This window comes from Ascaphus truei, chromosome 14, assembly GCF_040206685.1.
Source record: "Ascaphus truei isolate aAscTru1 chromosome 14, aAscTru1.hap1, whole genome shotgun sequence".
Taxonomy (NCBI): Eukaryota; Metazoa; Chordata; class Amphibia; order Anura; family Ascaphidae; genus Ascaphus; species Ascaphus truei.
The window spans coordinates 49,141,539-49,163,318 of NC_134496.1; the positions used below are offsets into that span (position 1 = coordinate 49,141,539).

The window sequence follows — 21,780 nt, forward strand, 5'->3', positions numbered from 1 at the left end:
TACTATTGTATAGCTTTGTAGCATTGCTTTCTTTTCATATAATGGCCCTGACAGTGTATGTAGCACTTTACATTCGTGGATACATGCACAGATAATTCATGGGTATAGATTGTTTGTTAGTACAGTGGTGACTTAAATGGAGAGTGGAAGGTGTGGACAGAAGAGCTTGCAATCTAAGAAGTATAGTTGGGAGACAATACAGGTGTATGTAAGTGTATTCACATGGCAGTATAAGAACCTGCGGCATTTTGTTGCTATGCATATAATTGGTTTTCACAATGCGTGCAGTGGTCGGGATTTCAGACTTGGTCATGTGCAGATGTGTTTAAATATTACTCACAGTGATGGTAGCCTCTCACAAGCCTGCTCCAGTGTTATATTACAAACAATAACATCTTTTTATGGGAATCCGCTAGCATTATGCTTCTCTAGCAGCCTACAGGCGTGTTTCACCGAAGCCATGCTGTCATTTGTAATTTCAAAGAAAAATGTTATGTATAAACAGGGAATAGAAGGAGACTTTCCCAAATAAATCCCTTTGACTTGAAAAAACAAAACTCTCTTAGTGGTTCTTGGAGTGTGAAAATGAAAATAAAACTATAATATCAGTAGATAAATAAATGAAATGTTCAAGTGCAAAGTGTAACACTGATTTTCCTGTTCAAGGCAAGGAAGATTCACTGGAGGAAACTGAGGATGGAGGACAAAAAAGATCCCCCTTTAATATGTTTATAAACCAGATCCAAAGAAAAAAATCCAGCAAGGGGAAAAATGAGACGGTCCAAGGGAATCGTTTCTTCAAGGGATTTGCCAGAGAAAGGGCAAAGACAGAGAAAGAGACGGAAACTCGGGATCCTGAAGATACAGCTAAACCTACTGACCGTACTCCAGAGAACGCAGGCATTAATACTCCTACAAAAGGTATATTCAGTATTATTTAATACCTACGGTATACTTTATTTATTTATAAAAATGTTTTACCAGGAAGTAATACATTGAGAGTTACCGCTCGTTTTCAAGTATGTCCGGGGCACAGAGTTATGATAACAAATAATACATGGTTACAAATACATAGTTACATAAGTGAGCAGGGTATACATTATATACAAGACCGTGCATGCACAGTAAGAGATAATATATGTTATGGGCGTATGTAACAGTTACAGACCAGATTAAAATGTGAGACAGCTTTAGTTTTGAAAAAACTTAAACTGGTGTTGGCTGTGAGAGTCTCCGGTAGGTTGTTCCAGTTTTGGGGTGCACGGTAAGAGAAGGAGGAGCGGCCGGATACTTTGTTGAGCCTTGGGACCATGAACAGTCTTTTGGAGTCTGATCTCAGAAGATAAGTATACTGGAAGAACAGGGGCAAAAATGAGTGCTAGTGTGTTGGAAAGAGCACTTTGCAAACTCCGCAAATAATGTATTGGGAAACAGATGCCCGAAGGCGTCTGAATTGTTTTATTTGCGGGACAGATCATAAAATAAAAGGTGGAGCAAATGAGCGTTACAAACAATTCTCTTTGTCTGATTTTTTTTTTAACCCAAACTTTTCCGAGTTTTGTTCTATTTGAAATATTACTGTCATTAGTTACATTTGGACTGGGGGACGCTGTGGGGATGAATTGAACTGTTGTTTGGCTGTATTCAGTTTTCATATCAAAGTTGATTTTTATTACACAGAAGAAACGCAGCTCCCTGGGGTGCAGATCCCCGGGGTGCAGGTCCCCGGGGTGCAGATCCCCGGGGTGCAGATCCCTGGGGTGGAACTATCTGGAAGTTGGTGGAAAATGAAGCAGTTCATGCAGAACTTCGGGAAAAAAGCTGAGAGTAACCACATAAACTTGAATAACTCTGGTCTGACGGCTGCTGACATGAAGGAACTTGGTAGGTAACACAGCTGTTCGATGCATTCATGTGAATAACATAATTGACAGGTACCTTTTTATACCAACGTACAATTGATATGTGCTGTCACATGTCATTATCATGGGTTTGGGAACCCAAGCTGATCACTTCTACAGATATTATTTTGCACATGTGTACGTCTCCAAACGAACCCTTTAGTTTGCAATGTGTTGCACGCCCCTCTGGCAGAAGAGGGGTTAATAGTTAGGCACTGTTGTGGTTACATGAGCGGAGAATCCTTGACTTACGGTTGCTTGTTGCCGAGAATCCTAGAGTGGGGATTGTGGGAGCGAAAAGATGCACATCTGTAATGTTATCCTTATTCCGTGATACCTCCCAAATCACTCTCATTCTAAAGCGCTCGCACTCACTCTCATTCTAAAGCGCTCACACTCACTCTCATTCTAAAGCGCTCGCCTACATTTTAATCCCTTCGAACATGTATATCTCACTGATTTTAATCATTCCTCGCCCGCCCCCACATTATAATCAGGTCTAATCACATAACGCATGGGGTAGCAAACTCCAGTCCTCAAGGACTACCAAGAGATCAGGTTTTAAGGATATCCCTGCTTCAGCACAGGTGGCTCAATCAGTGGCTCCGTCTTTATTTTTTACCCACGCACACTTTCCTTCATTTAAAAAAAAAAAAAATGATTAATAATTTGTCCCATACACATCAAAGATGCACAAGTCTAGAAATCAAAAGGAAATCGGTAAGTTTAGAGGTCCGACAACGTTACACAATATAAGGATTGTACCTTTAAATTAGGGTTAAGGAATGATAGATGTAATGCAGGTTATAACTGACCGAGTTAGTACGGGGGCTTGGGATAATGCAATTGAAATAGTCCTATTGACCCTTACATAGCCCAAGTAAATAACTTTGCTCTGTGTTACAGTGCGAACACCCGTATGTAATACGCCCTTCTGCTGTGTTCTCAGGCGCACTTCTACCTTGTGTCCCAGACGTGGAAGAGATTGACCTTTCTTGGAATGACCTGATTGGTGGATCTGTACAAATGCTGACTCTACAAATCCGTCACGCTAGCAAGTTAAAAACCCTGACATTAAGTAACTGCAGCCTCACAGCGGGTGATACCGACGCTATAGGTACGGCTCCTCCTTCCAGCTCTTCCTTGGCAGATGTATTTGAGAACGAAGAGATTAAATAATCAATCTGTGCGTGAGTGAGAATACAGTTAGGTAGATGACTGGCCAAAGTGTCCAAAGTTTATAACACCTAGAGAGGGGCGAATCCACCTAAACCAGTTTCCCGGGTTGTCTAACATTTTCCTCCAAAATCCGTTTGGCGGTGTAAAATCTGCCCGTGGATCTGGTCAGTATTAATCCATCAAAATCCGCCATTGGATACAATCCGGAGATTCAGGGATCCGTTGGCGGATTCTCAACAAGAATCGCTGAACCCGTGGTTTTGGATTCTACAAATCCGTCCACGGGTTCCGAAATCCGCGGGGTGTACTGGTAATAAAAATACAAAATCCGCCAAACGCGAATCGCCCTTTTTGAGATTGATCCGCTGAAATCCGCCGACCAACGGAACCGGCCGATCCGCTGCGGATCCTAATCCAGCAAAAAAAATAAAAATGCAGATCTCTACTAGCGATCAGTTGGGTGATAATGATCATTGGCGGAAATAATGTCTCAATTCCTACTGGACAGCCTAAAACCCTGTGAAAAAAACAAGGAAATTAGCCCCAAAAATTAATAGTGCGATAATAACTTCTTTAATAAAAGATAAACATAATAAAAACTCATAATCCAACATTATGTTTTTTACTATAAATGTCTCTTTTGAGGGACGTAGTTATCTCTCCCAGAGGTTAAAACTCGGAGTAATAAAGCAGAATCAGGAGCATCAGTACACGTTACAGAATCCTGTATGTGTTTTCAGCATTACAGACATCAAGGATATTCTTGATTATTGCACTTGTCAGATGTCACTGCCTAACGAGTGCCTAACGAGTGCCTAACGAGTGCCCGCAGCTGGCAGCATCGATTGGCTGTAATGGTTCCACCCAAAGTAAATGGAAGCGTGAAGGATCCGATCCCGTATAACCAGGCCATTTATTTACCTTCTGGGTGGTGCTGAAGCTCACGGATATCTCTGCATTCATCATAATTCTTCTTCCCCACCTTATATGTAAACAAGTGTAAATGAAGAATGCCTTGAGGAATTAATTATGAAGAAGCCCTACAAACAGTAAATATGGCGGTTAGGGATTTTGCTTTAGAAACTGATCCTATACCATTATTTATGTGAAACTTGTTCAATGGGAAATAACAAAAAATAATATAATAATATTTGGCATACCGCCCGAGGAATAATACAGAAAGCAAAAGAGGACAGGCACTTCACAGTAAAAAAAAAAGTCATATTAGCTCCAACGTTTTGCCAATAACGTTCTGTGGCTAACGAAATGCTTTTATTTGTGTGAGTTTTCGAGATACACTGATCTCTTCTTCCGGCGATGTTACAATGGCACAAATAAAAGCATTTCGATAATCACAGAACGGTATTGACTGTTTTTGATTTTATATATATATGTCAACTGTCCAGTATAGTAATACAAAGAGCCAGGAAAAGGCGGCCCTCCCAACTGCAAACACGTGCGCTTTCACAGCTATTAAATGGCACGTTTGTGCAGTTTGCAGCGCCTGTCCTTTGTGCGTATATATATAAATATACAGAATATACAGAACATTATGGCACACTGTTTGTAAACGGAGCTGGGCCATAAGAAACCTTCTGATACCGGAAGATTGGGCTGTCGGGTGTCTGTTAGTGCTGGATTGTTATCCTAGACTAGCATTGCTTAGTAAACATGGGCCTAAATAAATGAGGTGAGAATGCTGCAGTGTAATTGCTATGAATTCCAGGGCATTTCTTAGAAGATTTACAATAACATAACGAAGAAGCTCTGCAGAAATCATTTCACGTTGGAACTGAGAACTGCCAAGCTTGTCAGCAGGTTACCAAAACACACAAAACCCCAGCAAGCCCTTTTTGGGAACCCCTGAGCCCCCACAAAATATATATGTATATGAGTGTCAAAAAGGAGAGCTATCGAGTGTGGCAAATGTATACAACAAGCAACAGAGAAGCCCAATGCTACATCCAACATGCCAAAAATACAAGCTTGTCAGCAGGGTCAGCGGGGTCAGCAGGGTCAGCAGGGTCAGCGGGGTCAGCAGGGTCAGCGGGGAATGAGAACAGACGCATGGAGCTGTATCAGAATGCAACATTATTTCATGTCACTCTTTCCTTAGGGGAAATGCTCCAATTCGCCCCTTATTTGGACGCCCTGGACTTATCTTGGAATGGTGACTTGGGAGGCAATCTGTCCAAACTCACCCAGAACTTCTCACACCAATGCGGGTTAAAAACACTGAAGTTAATCGAGTGTAACCTGTCCGCGGCAGACGGGGATGCTTTAGGTAAGAGAAATAACACCTCCATCTTTTAATCTTCCAACTATTCTAATAACCTGGATTGTGGGGGCATGTTGGGGGGTTTCCTACCCCCGGTCTCACCAAGTGTGACCAGTTCTAGAAAAAGAAAAGATGCCAATGGTTTGGAGCCCTGGAGGGGAACAGCTGTGAGACGTGTGCCCATGGGCCTGATAAATAGCAGCCTTAACTCCCAGGGAATAAACACACGGGGACGTCTGTCACTATTATTATCCTTTATTTGTAAAGCGCCAACATAATCCACGGCGCGGTACAATGGGGGGGTACAGAGTGACATCAATGACATAAAACTGAACAAATTTCAAATAAGGAGGGACAAGCGCAAAAGGAAACACAGTTTCCTTTCCTTAATGAGGCCCCTGATCCGGAGAGCTAGCAATCTAGCGGGGAAATGTACGTTTTAAAAGGTCGTTTGGACCAGAATTAGGGTGACCAGATGTCCCGGTTTAGCCGGCCCAGTGACGGTTTTTAGGCCATTGTCCGAGTGTCGACTTTTTTGGCCACTGTCCCGGTTTTTATCAGCGCTGGCCGCACATACGTGATTGACGCTTCCCGGGCCGCTCATGCGCGCTCTGCGCTTGCTGGACGCGCATGTCCGGTTGGCGCTTGCTGGCTGCGCATGCGCGCTCAGCAAGCGCCGATCGCACATACGCACGGGCGGTGGGCAAGTGCCCATCGCGCAGTCGCCGCACGCCATTCGCAACATTTGTCACGGTTTTTCCTGGGACAAATATGGTCGCCCTACCCAGAACTCTTATCCCGGCAGTGGATTTATTGCGCTGCTTTTCAGTCTCCCATACAGATCCTCATTATTTCCGTATAGAAGAGATGGCAACGAATGATTTTATGAGTTTCTTTGCTGAAGTTCGAATTTCTTCCTTTTTACAACCTTACACGTGTCGCAATTTAAGGCAAGATTGGCTTCCGCATGGGTTATGTACAAACAAAGCGACAGAAATCCATATTTATACTTTTTGGGGTATACTTTGGATTGTTCTGTACATAATACTTCTTTTTTTTTTATCTCTTAGCTCGGGCTGTGAGTAAGATGCCAAACCTGGAGGTGCTGGATCTTTCTATGAACAAAGGCATTGGCTGCATTATCAAGATTATTACAGCTGAACTGAAAAAGTGCACACGTTTAAGTGTGTTAAAATTACACGCGTGTGGAATACAGCAGGACAGCATCCAGTGTTTAAGTCAGTAAATAGTAATAATGATGTTTACTACCATTTGTATTGTATTGTATGTCTTTATTTATATAGCGCCATTAATGTACATAGCACTTCACAGTAGTAATACACGGGGTAATCAAATAAATAGCAGATAATATAAATAACAGGTCATGGGAATAAGTGCTTCAGACATAAATGTAACATTAAGGAAGAGGAGTCCCTGCTCCGAGGAGCTTACAGTCTAATTGGTAGGTAGGATAAACTTCATATATAAATAGTGTTCTGTTTGTTTTGAAAGGAATCAATGACATCATTTGAACCCATTAAATATATCACTATTATTAGTACCATTTGATCCTTTATGGGACCTTAATAAAATAGATGCTGCATAATGTATTAATTAGCATGCACGCGCCTTCTGTATTTAGATATGAATAGCTCATCTAACACCAAGCAAAAAAAAGGTATATATTCCCATGTTTGTAGCATCCATTATTTTGTTTGGAAAGGGTAATGACAATATCTAAAAAATACTTTTCGCTGCCTTTACAGCGATTTGGGGGGGGTTTCCACATGGGGGGCTATGAAAACTTACCTAACTCGTTCCATAAGCATTAACATGGGTCACGGTTTGCATCTCTTGCAATCATTTGCCTCCCGCCTTGCCGGGTTAGGCTGGGGCCATAGAGGGGTGAGGAGTTCCGAGCCGCGCTGACGCTGAGGCTCGCCTGCTGAAATCTGCGCGATTTCATGCCCATGCAGGCGAGCCAGCGGGCGCGATCGGAGGCGGGGTAGGACTGAGGAAGGCGGGGCAGTGACGTCGCTGGGCCAATCGCCCGCAACGCACCGACGTCACGGCGCCGTGACGTTGACGCAGCTCCGCGCTGATTGGATGTTTTCAGCCGACAGCGCGCTGAAAAGCAGCTTGGCTGGCGGCTGAAAACTCCAGCGCCTCAGCACGCCTGCGGATGCTCGCGTGAGCCCCTTCTCAAGGCATCCTCATTGAGGATGCAGGGGCTCAGCGCGGAGCGTCCGCACGCCTCAGCGCGGCCTGTCCTTCTATGGACTCGGCCTTAGATGGGATAAACCTATATGGCTAACACACTGTTCTACATCAAGTCTAGGAAATGGTTTTAGTCGGCTTCTTTCATGCGGTGCAGGTAGAAACACAAGTTGGACAGAGTGCCGTAATAACGTAATAACGTAATAACATAATAACATCTCCCAGCAAGCGAGTTTCAGGACTTTGTTGCAAAGCCGAATGTTCTCTTGTTCTGCAAAACCATATCACAGTTCAGCTGCAGTCCTCGAGACCCCCAACAGGTCAGGTTTTCAGGATATCCCTGCTTCAGCACAGGTGGCTCAATCAGTGGCTCAGTCTTCGACTGAGCCACTGATTGAGCCACCTGTGCTGAAGCAGGGATATCCTGAAAACCTGACCTGTTCGTGGCCCTTGAGGACTGGAGCTGGCCAACTCTGCACTGCAGTTCCCAATGTCTACGAACTTTTGCTGTCGCGACTGCTCTTTTGGGTGAAAATGTCCCAGTTCATTTCATAGATATGCAAATCTTTTCTGAAATCTGTGCCAAAGCAAAAAGCTCGTACTCCTTTTTTTTAAAAGTTTGCACAGTACGAAAAAAAAGCTTTGTTTTCTTTTTTTCCTTTAGTTTTTCTGCCTTAACAAACTTCACAGGCGGTTAGCACACGTTTAGTCGAAAAATGAGCAAAATCCGCTAGCGTGCGTGAAAGGTTTTACCCATATCTGGTTAATAAAAACAATAGCGTCGTAATGAAACGTTGAAATGTTTTCTTGTGCTGAGAGGGGCCCGTGTCAAAATGGATTTAAAGCAAAAGGTGACACTGTGTGTGTCCATTTGTACGTTATTACCCAGAATCCCTTGCTGCAGTGGAAGCACTATTTGCTAAGCGGTAATGGGGAAAGGCAGTGTTGCAGACCAGTCTAAGGGCTTGACCCCGCTGCCAGCTACAGCGTCCGCCACACGCACGAGAGCCCTCCCCTCAATGGCGCCGGGTCCGCTGCGAGGGGGGGCCGCAGCGCTGAGGCGCGAGCTGCTCCTGCGCTCAATAGAATTGAGAGCAGGACTCGCGTAGAGCGATACGGCCACGCCCCCCCGGCGGTTCAGCCAATGAGGGCGAACCTGCCGGGTGACGTCATGGGCGCGCCCCCGTCACTCCCCCGCCATGCCCCCCCCCCCCCCGGTCTCTCTTCCTGCAGCTCCCTGCAGACCAGGTAATCGGCTGCACGCGCCGCCAATCTCGCGGGCGCGCGTCGCAGCTGAGTTACCGGGGCCTTAGCCTAAGATATGGGAATGTGCTCGCTAGTGACACACACACACACACACACACACACACACACACACACACACACACACACACACACACACACACACACACACACACACACACACACACTTATGCTGTGTCCTGTTTTGCCAGGCGCTGCGTTCCCGCACTGGCCTTATTTAAGGAAGCTGGACGTCTCCTGCAATAACGGCGCTGGAGGAGGGTTTCACAAAGCTGCCGTTTTCTTGACCGCTTTAAAACACCTTGAAGTCCTGGATGTCCACCAGTGCGGCCTCACGGGGGAGGATATCACCGCTCTGAGTAATACCATTGGTTTATTTTTAATGATGACAAAGAGTCGGGTATTATGTGCACATATAAACGGGTGTCGCCGCGGTGCGCACCGTCCCGCGCTATTTATACACACTTATTTCAGACACATTAAAGGAGCAATCCAAGACAGCAATTAAAAAAAACAAAACCTTTTTATTATTATTAATCCAGAATTGAAGTAGGGGGTCTCCGGAACTGAACCCCGTTAATTTCAGCTCCGTGGACACCCCTACTTCCGGAGATGCTTACCTCTGAAGTAGGTGCAGGTAGCTGCTCCGGCTCAGCACACAAGGCTTTCAGGTTTAAGGCGCCCGCGTCACATGGGCCAATAGGAAACCGCGCCGATGACATCACAGCTTCCTATTGGCCGGCAGGCCAGGAAATATCTGAAGAGCGGACATATTGTGAACCCTGGCAGCCGAAGAGAGCGGTAACCGGCACCTAATTAGCAGGTCGTTATCTCCGGAAGCAGGGGGTCCCCAGAGATGAAATTAATGGGGTTCTCCTCCTGAGACCCCCTGCTTCAATCCTATGAATATATTTTTTAATTGGATTGCCTCTTTAATTATGATATAGTACATATGCAGCATGCCTGTCCTCTATTTTCTACAGTAGGATTAATATCTCCCAAATATGAGCACTGTTTGTTAAATCAGCCGGTCAGCGAGCGATCTCCTGACCTCTGCACTGGACAGAGAAAAAGAAACCCTGGTTGTGGGCACTCGAACCTAACGTGAGATAAATAATTGTATGAGATTTACACCTTAATGTTCGATACATCACAATAAAAGGATGATAGAAAAGTACGACCCCAAAATAAAAGAACCACCCGCACAAACATTGTGACCCAGTGATCAAGGTGCTATGAAAACCCTTCAGCTAAAAGCAGGGGCGGGTAACTAGGGGCCACCAACAGGTCAGGTTTTTAGGATGTCCCTGCTTCAGCACACGTGGCTCAATCAGTGGCTCACTCAATGACTGCACCACCTGTGCTGAAGCAGGGATATCCTGAAAACCTGACCTGTTGGTGGCCCTTGGGGACTGGAGTTGGCTTCACACACAGTCCACTTTTTGACCGATTTGCGGCCAGAGAGGTCGGGAACACATTATAATCTTTCACAAATGGAAGTCCAGTGATGTATGTACGTACGTCTTTATTTATATAGCGCCATTAGTGTACACAGCGCGTCACAGCAGTAATACACGTGACAATCATATAAATAACAAATAATACAAATAACAGATCATGGGAATAAGTGCTTCAGACATAAAAGTAACATTTCGGAAGAGGAGCCCCTGCCCCGGGGAGCTTACAATCTAATTGGTGATGGCCTGTTATGTCTGATGAACACCTGCACAGTGAATGTTATCTTTGGGGGGGTTTTTTTAAGCCCAGGTAGTACCTCTGCTGTCAAATCTTCAAGTGTTGGATGTATCGGCAAATAAGACGGTCGGACTGTCCATTGAGCATCTTTTCAGCAGACTCCGGTTTTTGCCGAAGCTGAAATCTGTGATGGTCGGCAACTGCGCCTTAAACAAAGAGTCCTTTGCGGCACTAGGTATGGCTTTTTGGGGTTTTCCAACAATACTGTCGTTAATAGTTGTATACGTGAGGTTCTACTAGTTGAAGTACCTTTAATGTATGCATGTATATCTTTATATAGGGCCCACAGTGTACTCAGCGCTTTTCAAAAGAGAGACAACACAGTACAGGGAATAATAATACAATAAGTGCAACAAATCAGATCAGACAATAGGAGAGGAAATCGCTGCCCCGGAGAGCTTACAATCGAAGTCAGGGGTGGGCAAAGCCAGTCCTTAAGGGCCACCAAGAGGTCAGGTTTTCAGGATATCCCTGCTTCAGCACAGGTGGCTCAATCGATGGCTCAGTCTTGACCTGTGCTGAAGCAGGGAAATCCTGAATACATGTTGGTGGTCCTTGGGGACTGGAGTTGCCCACCTGTGGTCCAAGTGGTATGATGATAAATTTACAGGGGCAGCAGGTGAGGGATAAAGTGCAGTAAGTGGCAGTCATTGGTGTGAGTGACTGTGGCAGCGGGGCAGTGTCAGTATACATCACTGAGACACTTTCACAGACACAGCGGTCAGCAGAAGTACTGAGGGGATTACTCTATGCAGGACCCATGGATATATTTAATATAAGAGCCCTGTTGTGTGATATTACGCGCGCCTTTATTTCCATTATCCATTGTAACTGTTATTGCAAATGTTGAAATATGAACATACACGTAATTACACATGTAGGAACACAGTGACTGGAAGCGCTCGGAAAGGGGGTCCTTTTTGGCACATTGTAGGAGAGTAAAACAAACGATATGAGAGAGAGAGAGGAGAGAGAGGCGGGAGGAGAGGAGAAAGAGAGGGGGGAGAGAGAGGGGGGAGAGAGAGGGGAGGGAGAGAGGGGAAGACGAGAGACGAGAGAGAGGGGAGAGACGAGAGAAGTTAGAAGAGAGACGAGAGAGGGGGAGACGAGAGACGAGAGAGGGGGAGACAAGGGACGAGAGAGGGGGAGACAAGGGACGAGAGAGGGGGAGACGAGAGACGAGAGAGGGGGAGACAAGGGACGAGAGAGGGGGAGACAAGAGAGGGGGAGACGAGAGACGAGAGACGAGAGAGGGGGAGACAAGGGACGAGAGAGGGGGAGACAAGAGACGAGAGAGAGGGGAGACGAGAGACGAGAGAGGGGGAGACGAGAGACGAGAGAGAGGCGAGACAAGAGACGAGAGAGAGGGGAGAGACGAGAGAAGTTAGAAGAGAGACGAGAGAGGGGGAGACGAGAGACGAGAGAGGGGGAGACGAGAGACGAGAGAGGGGGAGACAAGGGACGAGAGAGGGGGAGACAAGGGACGAGAGAGAGGGGAGAGACGAGAGAAGTTAGAAGAGAGACGAGAGAGGGGGAGACGAGAGACGAGAGAGGGGGAGACAAGGGACGAGAGAGGGGGAGACAAGAGACGAGAGAGGGGGAGACGAGAGAGAGACTTCACCCAAACCAGGTGCGATGAAGGAAGTCTCAGCACTCCTGAGATGATGATCAAAAAGATTTGTATTGAACATAAACAATAACAAATGTTTCGTTTCACTAAGGGACCTTCCTCAGGATTGTGTGTGTGTGTGTATATATATTATCTATCTATCTATCTATATATATATACACACACACTGAGTAAATATTGATTCTATCCTTAGCTGAAGCCTCTGTTTATCTCGCGGACCTGGAAACCCTGGACCTGTCTTGGAATAAATGTGTAGGAGGGAATCTGAATCTACTTTCGGACACTCTGAAAAATGCAACGACGCTCCAAAGTCTGGCGCTGAGCAGCTGCAACCTGCTGACCCGGGACCTGGCGGTTTTAGGTGCGTACAGAACTGCTAATTGGCTTCCATATTGTCCGGCATGGTTCCTAGCACTGACGGGACATTCGGGGACATGCTGGGATGTTAATCTCTCCACAACTCAAGGGTTAAAATGCTGAGTGTGTGTGGACAAGGGAAGAATCTGTTTTAAACCGATGTAATTGGGTGAATTTAGCTGAGGAATGTTGGGTCTGGGTGGTTTAACCGGTAAATGGGCTCACCTTTAGAGAGGTTAATTGGATGGAGGATGGTAGGGCGGGGCGGCTAACAGTCACATTGGCTAATAGCCCCAACAATGTAGGGCTTTGGTCCTGTAACTACCGAGAGTGCAACGTAACCACATCTCAATGACACAGCATAACTATATTAGAATAACAGGGTCCCCCCTGGCGCCCCTCACCTGCGCGGCATAGCGAGTACCCCTGCACTGTGCTCTGCTCATCAAAGTGTAACAGGGTCCCCCCTGCGCCCCTCACCTGCGCGGCGTAGCGAGTACCCCTGCACTGTGCTCTGCTTATCAAAGTGTAACAGGGTCCCCCCTGCGCCCCTCACCTGCGCGGCGTAGCGAGTACCCCTGCACTGTGCTCTGCTTATCAAAGTGTAACAGGGTCCCCCCTGCGCCCCTCACCTGCGCGGCGTAGCGAGTACCCCTGCACTGTGCTCTGCTTATCAAAGTGTAACAGGGTCCCCCCTGCGCCCCTCACCTGCGCGGCGTAGCGAGTACCCCTGCACTGTGCTCTGCTTATCAAAGTGTAACAGGGCCCCCCTGCGCCCCTCACCTGCGCGGCGTAGCGAGTACCCCTGCACTGTGCTCTGCTTATCAAAGTGTAACAGGGTCCCCCCTGCGCCCCTCACCTGCGCGGCGTAGCGAGTACCCCTGCACTGTGCTCTGCTTATCAAAGTGTAACAGGGTCCCCCCTGCGCCCCTCACCTGCGCGGCGTAGCGAGTACCCCTGCACTGTGCTCTGCTTATCAAAGTGTAACAGGGTCCCCCCTGCGCCCCTCACCTGCGCGGCGTAGCGAGTACCCCTGCACTGTGCTCTGCTTATCAAAGTGTACTTTAAAGAGGCAACAAAGGAGGCGACGTTATTAGCGGGTTTTTTTAAACATAGGTTTGAAACGGGGGGTCTCCCGAGCTGCACCCCATTCATTTCAGCTCCGGGGACTCCCTACTTCCAAAGGAGGTGCTCGGCTAGCAGGGTTCATGTAATGGCCGCTTTTCAAAACTCCCGCACCCTGCAGGCCAATAGGAAGCTGCGATGTCATCCGGTGCGGCTTCCCATTGGCCCACATGACACGCAGCTTTAAAAAGCAGAGAGATACCGGCACCCCCTTCAAAGGTAAATAGCTCTGGAAGCAGGGGTTCCCCGAGCTGAAATTAGTGGGGTTCTGCCCCAGGAACCCCTGCTTCAGTCTTATGTTAAAAGAAAATACCTGCTTGGATTGCTTTATTCAAAGTGTTATAGACAGTAATATACATTTCCATAACATACTGTACTGAATTTACAGAATATAGCAATTATATGTAATGTAATCCGTTGGTTGGCGTTAGGAAGAAATGTATTGTCCCCCGTGTGAGATATCATTGGATGATGTGTCACCGGGTTTTCTGTTTGGGTTCCTTCCTGTGGCAAACAACGGTAAATACAAATATAGGTTAAATTATCTGTTGTCTAAATTTAGCATGGGTTGAACTTGATGGACATATGTCTTTTACATCCTCATCTACTATGTAACTATGTAACTATGTAACTGCATAAGTATGTAACTATGTACCTTAGTAACTATGTAAGTTACTATGTACCTTAGTAACTATGTAAGTTACTATGTACCTTAGTAACTATGTTAGTTACTATGTACCGTAGTAACTATATAAGTAACTATGTGTGTAATTATGTACCTTAGTAACAATGTAACTATCTACCTTAGTAACTATGTACCTTAGTAACTATATATATGTAACTATGTACCTTAGTAACTATGTACCTTAGTAACTATATATGTAACTATGTACCTTAGTAACTATGTAACTATGTACCTTGGTAATGATGTATGTAACTATGTACCTTAGTAACTATGTAACTATGTACCTTAGTAAATATGTACCTTAGTAACGATGTATGTAACTATGTACCTTAGTAACGATGTATGTAACTATGTACCTTAGTAACTATGTACCTTAGTAACTATGTACCTTAGTAACTATATATATGTAACTATGTACCTTAGTAACTATGTACCTTAGTAACTATATATGTAACTATGTACCTTAGTAACTATGTAACTATGTACCTTGGTAATGATGTATGTAACTGTGTACCTTAGTAACTATGTAACTATGTACCTTAGTAAATATGTACCTTAGTAACGATGTATGTAACTATGTACCTTAGTAACGATGTATGTAACTATGTACCTTAGTAACTATGTAACTATGTACCTTAGTAACGATGTATGTAACTATGTACCTTAGTAACGATGTATGTAACTATGTACCTTAGTAACGATGTATGTAACTATGTACCTTAGTAACTATGTAACTATGTACCTTGGTAACGATGTATGTAACTATGTACCTTGGTAATGATGTATGTTACTATGTACCTTAGTAACAATGTATGTAACTATGTACCTTAGTAACTATGTAACTATGTACCTTGGTAACGATGTATGTAACTATGTACCTTAGTAACTATGTAACTAGTCCTTTGTTAACAACTGTCACAAACAAATGTGTTTCCCTTTTGTCCCCTTAGCATCCGCCGCCCAGGCCGGTCACTTGGGACATTTGCAGCAGCTGGACCTGGCTTACAATGACACGATTCCCGATGAAGGATGGGCCCTTTTCTTTGAAGGGCTATACGCCCTGAGGAACATTTCCGAGCTGGATGTCAGCCTCCGGCCTTCTTCCAGTCGGGACTGCGGAGCGTGGTTCATTCACCTGTTATCCAGCATGTTAAAACTCCCGAAACTCAAGGACTTAGGAATGCAGCGCTGGGCGCTGTCCGAGGCGGAGACTCAGCGACTGGATCGTATCAATAAGGAGAGCGCGGTTAATATTCATTTTAACTGACATTTATCTTCACGTTTCTGTATAATTCATTACCCAGCCGCAACGTAACATGCACGGAACAGATAAGAAATAACGCACAAATAGATAACATTTTCCCAATTCAGTCATCTATTTCAACAAATAAAGTGTGACGACAAAAAAGGTTAACACACTGTATTCTCTATTTGTGTTTGACAAAAATATATATTTAATTTCAGTAAAGAAAGAAACTTTAACGCAGGAGTAGCCAACACCAGTCCTCAAGGGCCACCAACAGGTCATGTTTTCAGGATATCCCTGCTTCAGCACAGGTGACTAAATCCGTCTCTTCTTCAGCACAGGTGGCTCAATCAGTCTCTGCTTCAGCTTAGTCTTTGACTGGCCCACTAGTTGAGCCACCTGTGCTGAAGTAGGGATATCCTGAAAACCTGACCTGTTGGTGGCCATTGAGGACTGGAGTTGGCCACCCCTGATTGGTAGTATGCGGAAATGAGAGGATTAGTTACGGCTGGATCTGGATCGGGATCTGGTTGCTGCCGGTGTAGATGAGGAGACACGATGGGCCAGGCATGTTTCTAAACATGGACGTGAGCGCTCTACGTACCAAGTGAGAACATTAGCGCAATAAATACAATGCACGTGAAAAATATATGTTGGTGTATAGGCCCTGAGGTGTGATAATGGGGGGTTACAAAGCATCGGGGGCTGGCATTACAGGTTCATTTATTTTGTAGTTCAGCACAGTTCAGTGTTTTTGTTATGTAGCATTTAATCAGGGGGTCCCCGTTAATTTCAGCTCCGGGGACCCCCTGATTCCAGAGATACTTACCTCCGAATTCGGGGCCGGTAGCTGCTCCCCCCAGCTTCGAGGGTTCACAATATGTCAGCTCTTCAAAGATTTCCCACCCTGTGAGCCAATGGGAAGCAGAGCGGCTTCCTATTGGCCCATGTGACACGAGAGCTTTAAACGTTAAAGCCCAGCTTGCTCAGCCAGAACGGCTACCAGCACCTACCTCTGAGGTAAGTATCTCCGGGAGCAGGGGGGCCCCGGAGCTGAAATTAATGGGGTTCAACTCTGAACTGCTTCAATTCTATATACAGTACATAAAAATGTTTTACATTAAGTAAACAGGGTATACATTATATACAAGACATTGCATGCACAGTTACAGATAATATATATTGTAGGCGTATGTAACAGTTACAGACCAGGTTAAAATGTGAGACCGCTTTAGTTTTGAAAGAACTTAGACCGGTGGCGGATGTGAGAGTCTCCGGCAGACTGTTCCAGTTTTGGGGTGCACGGTAAGAGAAGGAGGAGCGGCCGGATACTTTGCTGAACCTTGGGACCATGAACAATCGTTTGGCGTCAGATCTCAGGTGATAAGTGCTGCACGTGGCCGTTACCGTGGCACATTGAGACGTGGGTGTTGTTTCCTCACCACGCTTTAAGACATAATGTTGCCGTTTGAAGACCGGCCCTGATAACAGTCACACTTTCACCATGTTTACATCGCGTCTCTTTGTCTGGCAACATTCCCAGGCACCAATCACCCAGATTTAACTAATCCAGCCTGTTACTCACACGATGACATCATTTCCGCTGTGCGTGGGGCGGCGCTGTGAGCAGATCATGGATGTGACCGTTATTAAAGCGGCAATCCAAGCCGGCGCTGTTTCTTCTCGATTTCTTCAAGGTTTTTTTTAAATTAGGATTGAAGCGGGGGGGGGGTCTTCTGGGGCTGAACCCCATTAATTTCAGCACTGCAAACCCCTGCTTCCCGAGTTACTTACCTCCGTCGGGGGTGGAGGGTAGCCTCTGGGGGGAGGGGCATAGCCTCTACGCTGAGCTAGAAGGGATCACGCAATGACCGCTTGTCAATGCTCCCGCATCTTGCCGGCCAATAGGAAGCCGTGACATCATCAGGTCCGGCTTCCTATTGGCCCGCGTGACGCGGGAGCTTTCAACTTTGCTGAGATACAGGAACCCCCGAGGGAGCTCAGTCTCTCCGGAAGCAGGGTGTCTCCGGAGCTGAAATTAATGGGGTCCAGCTCCGGGGGTTCGACTGAGCTACTGTGCCACCTGTGCTGAAGCAGGGATATCCATAAAACCTGGCCAGTTGTTGGCCCTTGAGGACCGATCACTACTTTGTGTGATCTTACATCAATGCTGGTGGGAGCAGGACGTCACCAAACTGTGCCCATGTGTGAGGTCCCGCACAGCACAAACCATTCAAGTAACTTTCGGAGTTTAAGCATTTCTTTTTTATGCTATTTGAATTATTTATTATATAAATTACATCATATACAGAGGGTTTTGCATATCATTTAAAACCGTTGAAAACAAGTTCCATATATAGGTATAAAGTTTTCTGTACACTTCTGTTAAATGTAGTTTAGAAACAATTATATACATGGTTAAAATGTTCAATATACAGTTATGTACAGTATTTTCCTATGTGTAATGTGTTATCAATAATGCACATTTGTTAGGCGTATTAAAGGAAAGTTATAAGTCTCCATTATTTGGAAAAGTAGAAACCTTATTCTCTGGCCCATTACCCTGCCCTATTTATCAGGAACTACTGTAACCCCTTCAGTAGCACATGGGTTTTTCTGACAGCAGTGTGCTCACAAACTAGAAACCCGTCACAGAAAGATCTGCATGGTTGCATTTAAATGTAATATAATAAATAACCGTGTAAAACATTCAGCTGTAATACAGTTAGTAAATTAACGATAAGCCCAAGGGTAACAAGGTAAAGTCATACCCCCATGAGTCTGCGTTTCCAAACATTTATCAGTACTGATAATTCACACCTCATACATAAACCCTGGCCCCCTGCAGACGCACATAACAGAACACCCTCCTACTGTTTCTGTACGTTCTTCCTACCAAGCAATTAGATTGTAAGCTCTTCGGAGCAGGGACTCCTTTTCCTGAATGTTACTTTTATGTCTGAAGCACTTCTTCCCGTCATGTGTTATTTGTATTATTTGTTGTTTATATGATTGTCACATGTATTACTGCTGTGAAGCGCTACAGTATGTACATTAATGGCGCTATATAAATAAAGACATACATACATACATACATACTGAGTTAGAAGAAAATGTATTGTTTATTCTGTGGTACAATACTGCACTCTGTTGGTCAGGTAGATGAACTGCAGTTTCACTGAGCAATATGTTTCTTAAGAGGCACTGCTGGCGACTCTCCTTTTGGGGGGGGGGGGTTTAATAGGTTTGAGGCAGGGGGTCTCCTGAGCTGAACCGTGTTAATTTCAGCTCCGTTGACCCCCTGTTTCCTGAGATACTTACCTCAGAAGGGGGTGCTGGTAGCAGCCAGGACAGGGCTAGTCGAGGCTACAAAATTGACGGTTTAAATGCCCCGTATCCTGCAGGCCAATAGGAAGCCGTGATGTCATCCCTTGCGGCTTCTTATTGGCCCACGTGATGTGGGAGCTTTAAACTGCAGGGAAATACCAGCACCCCCTACAGAGGTAAGTATCTCCGGAAGCGGGGGTCCCCGGAAGCTGAAATCCACGCGTTTGAGCTCCGGAGACCCCCAGCTTCAAACGTATATTAAAAAATAAAATAAAAACACAAAGTGTCGCCAGGAGCGCTGCTTTAATTGTGCGCAAATGCAGCAGGCGTCACTTCACCGCTGCCTCGGAGCGCAGTTACTCTGGTCCCTTCTGGACTGCGGTCAGTTCATATAAACGCAGCCTGCACCTTTAACACGAGGCGTTTCCCGACAAGACGCGGAACCTGTGTGTTGAGCATCTTTGCAGACACACCGGGGATATAAATGGAAAGAAAGTAACCAGGGGAGTTTATTGATGCGCTGCTCCTTTTCCTGCCGCCGTTTGCCTTAAATGCGAAAACAGTTTCCTACGTGTGACACAAACTGACCAAGAAGTGTCTGCCGTTCAGACCGGGCAATTTGTGTTGACAGAAAAAAACTATTCAAAAACGTGACGTGGAGACACAGAATTGTAACCTTCTCATTATACGCTGTGCGCCATGTAACGCCTCCCTAACTCATCCGCTACCCAACTCACACACTGACACGCATGGGGGAAATATGGGGCCTGTGTAAAGACCTTACACCAGTGTTTTTCAACAGGGGTTCCCCGGGCCCCCCTAAAGGGTTCGCTGTAATGTTCAGGTCATTTGAAAATGGTACCAAATACAGAAGAATTTACAATGCATCTGATCTCAGACGCGCTATTAGAGAGGGTTGGGGTTCCTTACAATGCGTCTGATCTCAGACGCACTATTAGAGAGGGTCGGGGTTCCTTACAATGCGTCTGATCTCAGACGCGCTATTAGAGAGGGTTGGGGTTCCTTACAATGCACCTGATCTCAGACACGCTATTAGAGAGGGTTGGGGTTCCTTACAATGCACCTGATCTCAGACGCGCTATTAGAGAGGGTTGGGGTTCCTTACAATGCGTCTGATCTCAGACGCGCTATTAGAGAGGGTTGGGGTTCCTTACAATGCGTCTGATCTCAGACGCGCTATTAGAGAGGGTTGGGGTTCCTTACAATGCACCTGATCTCAGACACGCTATTAGAGAGGGTTGGGGTTCCTTACAATGCATCTGATCTCAGGTGCGCTATTAGAGAGGGTTGGGGTTCTTATGACATTTAGAAATAACCAGTGGTTTTATGCCTTCTTTTCCATTGATTTTTTTTATTTTGAAAAATGTTTTATGGGGTATAATAAACAATAGGGAACATTGGGTTTTAAACATCACAGAACACATAATATATAGATCCAAATATATACAGTATATACAGTATATATATACATACAAATTACGTGAGAGACGGGGTAGAATAGTGGAGATGGGAGGGGGGATGGGTTCTGCAGACTTGGCTAGATATGGAGATAACCAGCCATGTACATCCATCCATACATTCTATATTGCATGTCTGGAGTTCAACGATCACAAACACCATCAGCTAGGTTGTTACTGTATATAGCTTCATCACACGTTACAATGTCATGGCGGACCTGTCAGAAGATGAGTGCTCCCATTTCATGTCCCAGGGGTCCCACGTTCTCATAAATTCATCAGCAGAGTCGTTGCTCCAAGCTGTATGTTTCTCAAGGCTCATGATACACGACACATTGCTCCTAACTGCACGGAGACAGGTGGCCGGGCCCTTCCATGCCTTGGCGATGATGCCCCTTGTTGCTGAAAAACATATGGTTTATCCATTTCCCTTCTTGCCATTAGTCCTGGTGGTCATCTATGGAGAAGTTCCTCCTATGGAGAGGGCATCAGAGATGGACCTGGCGTGTTGTTGGTGAGCGTGACTATCTCAGACCACAGTTCTTTAATTACTGGACATTGCCGCCACATATGGAAAATTGTGTCTTTCTGGCCACAGTCCCATATTGTGCCCCCGGTTTCCACATATTCCTGGTTTTATGCTTTTAATAGTAATGAATTCATGGGAAAAAATTATTTTCAGTAACTGTATCACAACCTTCCATGCCACGGAATAAACCACGGAAGAAGAGAAATATATTTGCCTTTCGTAGAACAGAATGTTTTAATTCTTTTAGAACAGAACATAAGGCCTCGGACATGCTTACCGCTGGCGAGCTGAGGCTCAAGGAAAGCGGGTGCTTTCCCTGGCCTTGCGGTGGCTTGCCTGGCGCGCCGTCAGGGGGCGGGCCGGGGGTGGGCCAGTGGCGTCACTGAGCTGGTTCGCCCTCATTGGGCGAACCGCTCATGTGACCGGCCTGTCGCGCCAGCAAGCGGGGGAATTTTAAAATTCCCTAAGACCTACGCTTCCGTGCGCTTGCGGAAGCGTAGGCGAGCCCCTACTAAAGCCGCTCTAATAGCGGTTGTAGGGGCACAGTGCTGAGCGGGAGCGCACCTCAGCGCGCCTCCGCCAGTATGCGGTAAACATGGCCGAGGCCTTAGGCACAAGTGCCTCATGTCTCTCTGCGGGATACCCCCAGTCTCCAGGGAGTCATTATCGATGCTGACCGCTCCGGCTCTTCCAATGCGGTGTATCATTGAAACCACTAGAGGCGGTATTGAGATCATAGTACTGGAGACTTTCTTCATCGAATCTCCAGTAGGAAGACACGTTGGGTTTGCCAACACAGTTCCTAAAATC

The 21,780-nt window shown here is 45.8% G+C and overlaps 1 protein-coding gene across 3 annotated transcripts in view; it reads left to right on the forward strand.

Annotated features, from left to right (window-relative positions):
• Positions 1 to 15,804, forward strand: part of LRRC31 (leucine rich repeat containing 31) — a 21,566-nt gene extending 5,762 nt beyond the window's left edge. For all 3 annotated transcript variants that reach the window (XM_075570834.1, XM_075570836.1, XM_075570835.1), the window contains exons 2-10: positions 667 to 921; positions 1,681 to 1,884; positions 2,851 to 3,018; positions 5,197 to 5,364; positions 6,429 to 6,596; positions 9,030 to 9,197; positions 10,601 to 10,768; positions 12,417 to 12,584; positions 15,341 to 15,804. In XM_075570834.1, coding sequence (XP_075426949.1) covers positions 667 to 921; positions 1,681 to 1,884; positions 2,851 to 3,018; positions 5,197 to 5,364; positions 6,429 to 6,596; positions 9,030 to 9,197; positions 10,601 to 10,768; positions 12,417 to 12,584; positions 15,341 to 15,657 — 1,784 coding nt within the window. In that variant the 3' untranslated portion in view covers positions 15,658 to 15,804. The remainder of the gene's footprint in view (positions 1 to 666; positions 922 to 1,680; positions 1,885 to 2,850; positions 3,019 to 5,196; positions 5,365 to 6,428; positions 6,597 to 9,029; positions 9,198 to 10,600; positions 10,769 to 12,416; positions 12,585 to 15,340) is intronic.
• The last annotated feature ends 5,976 nt before the right edge of the window (positions 15,805 to 21,780 follow it).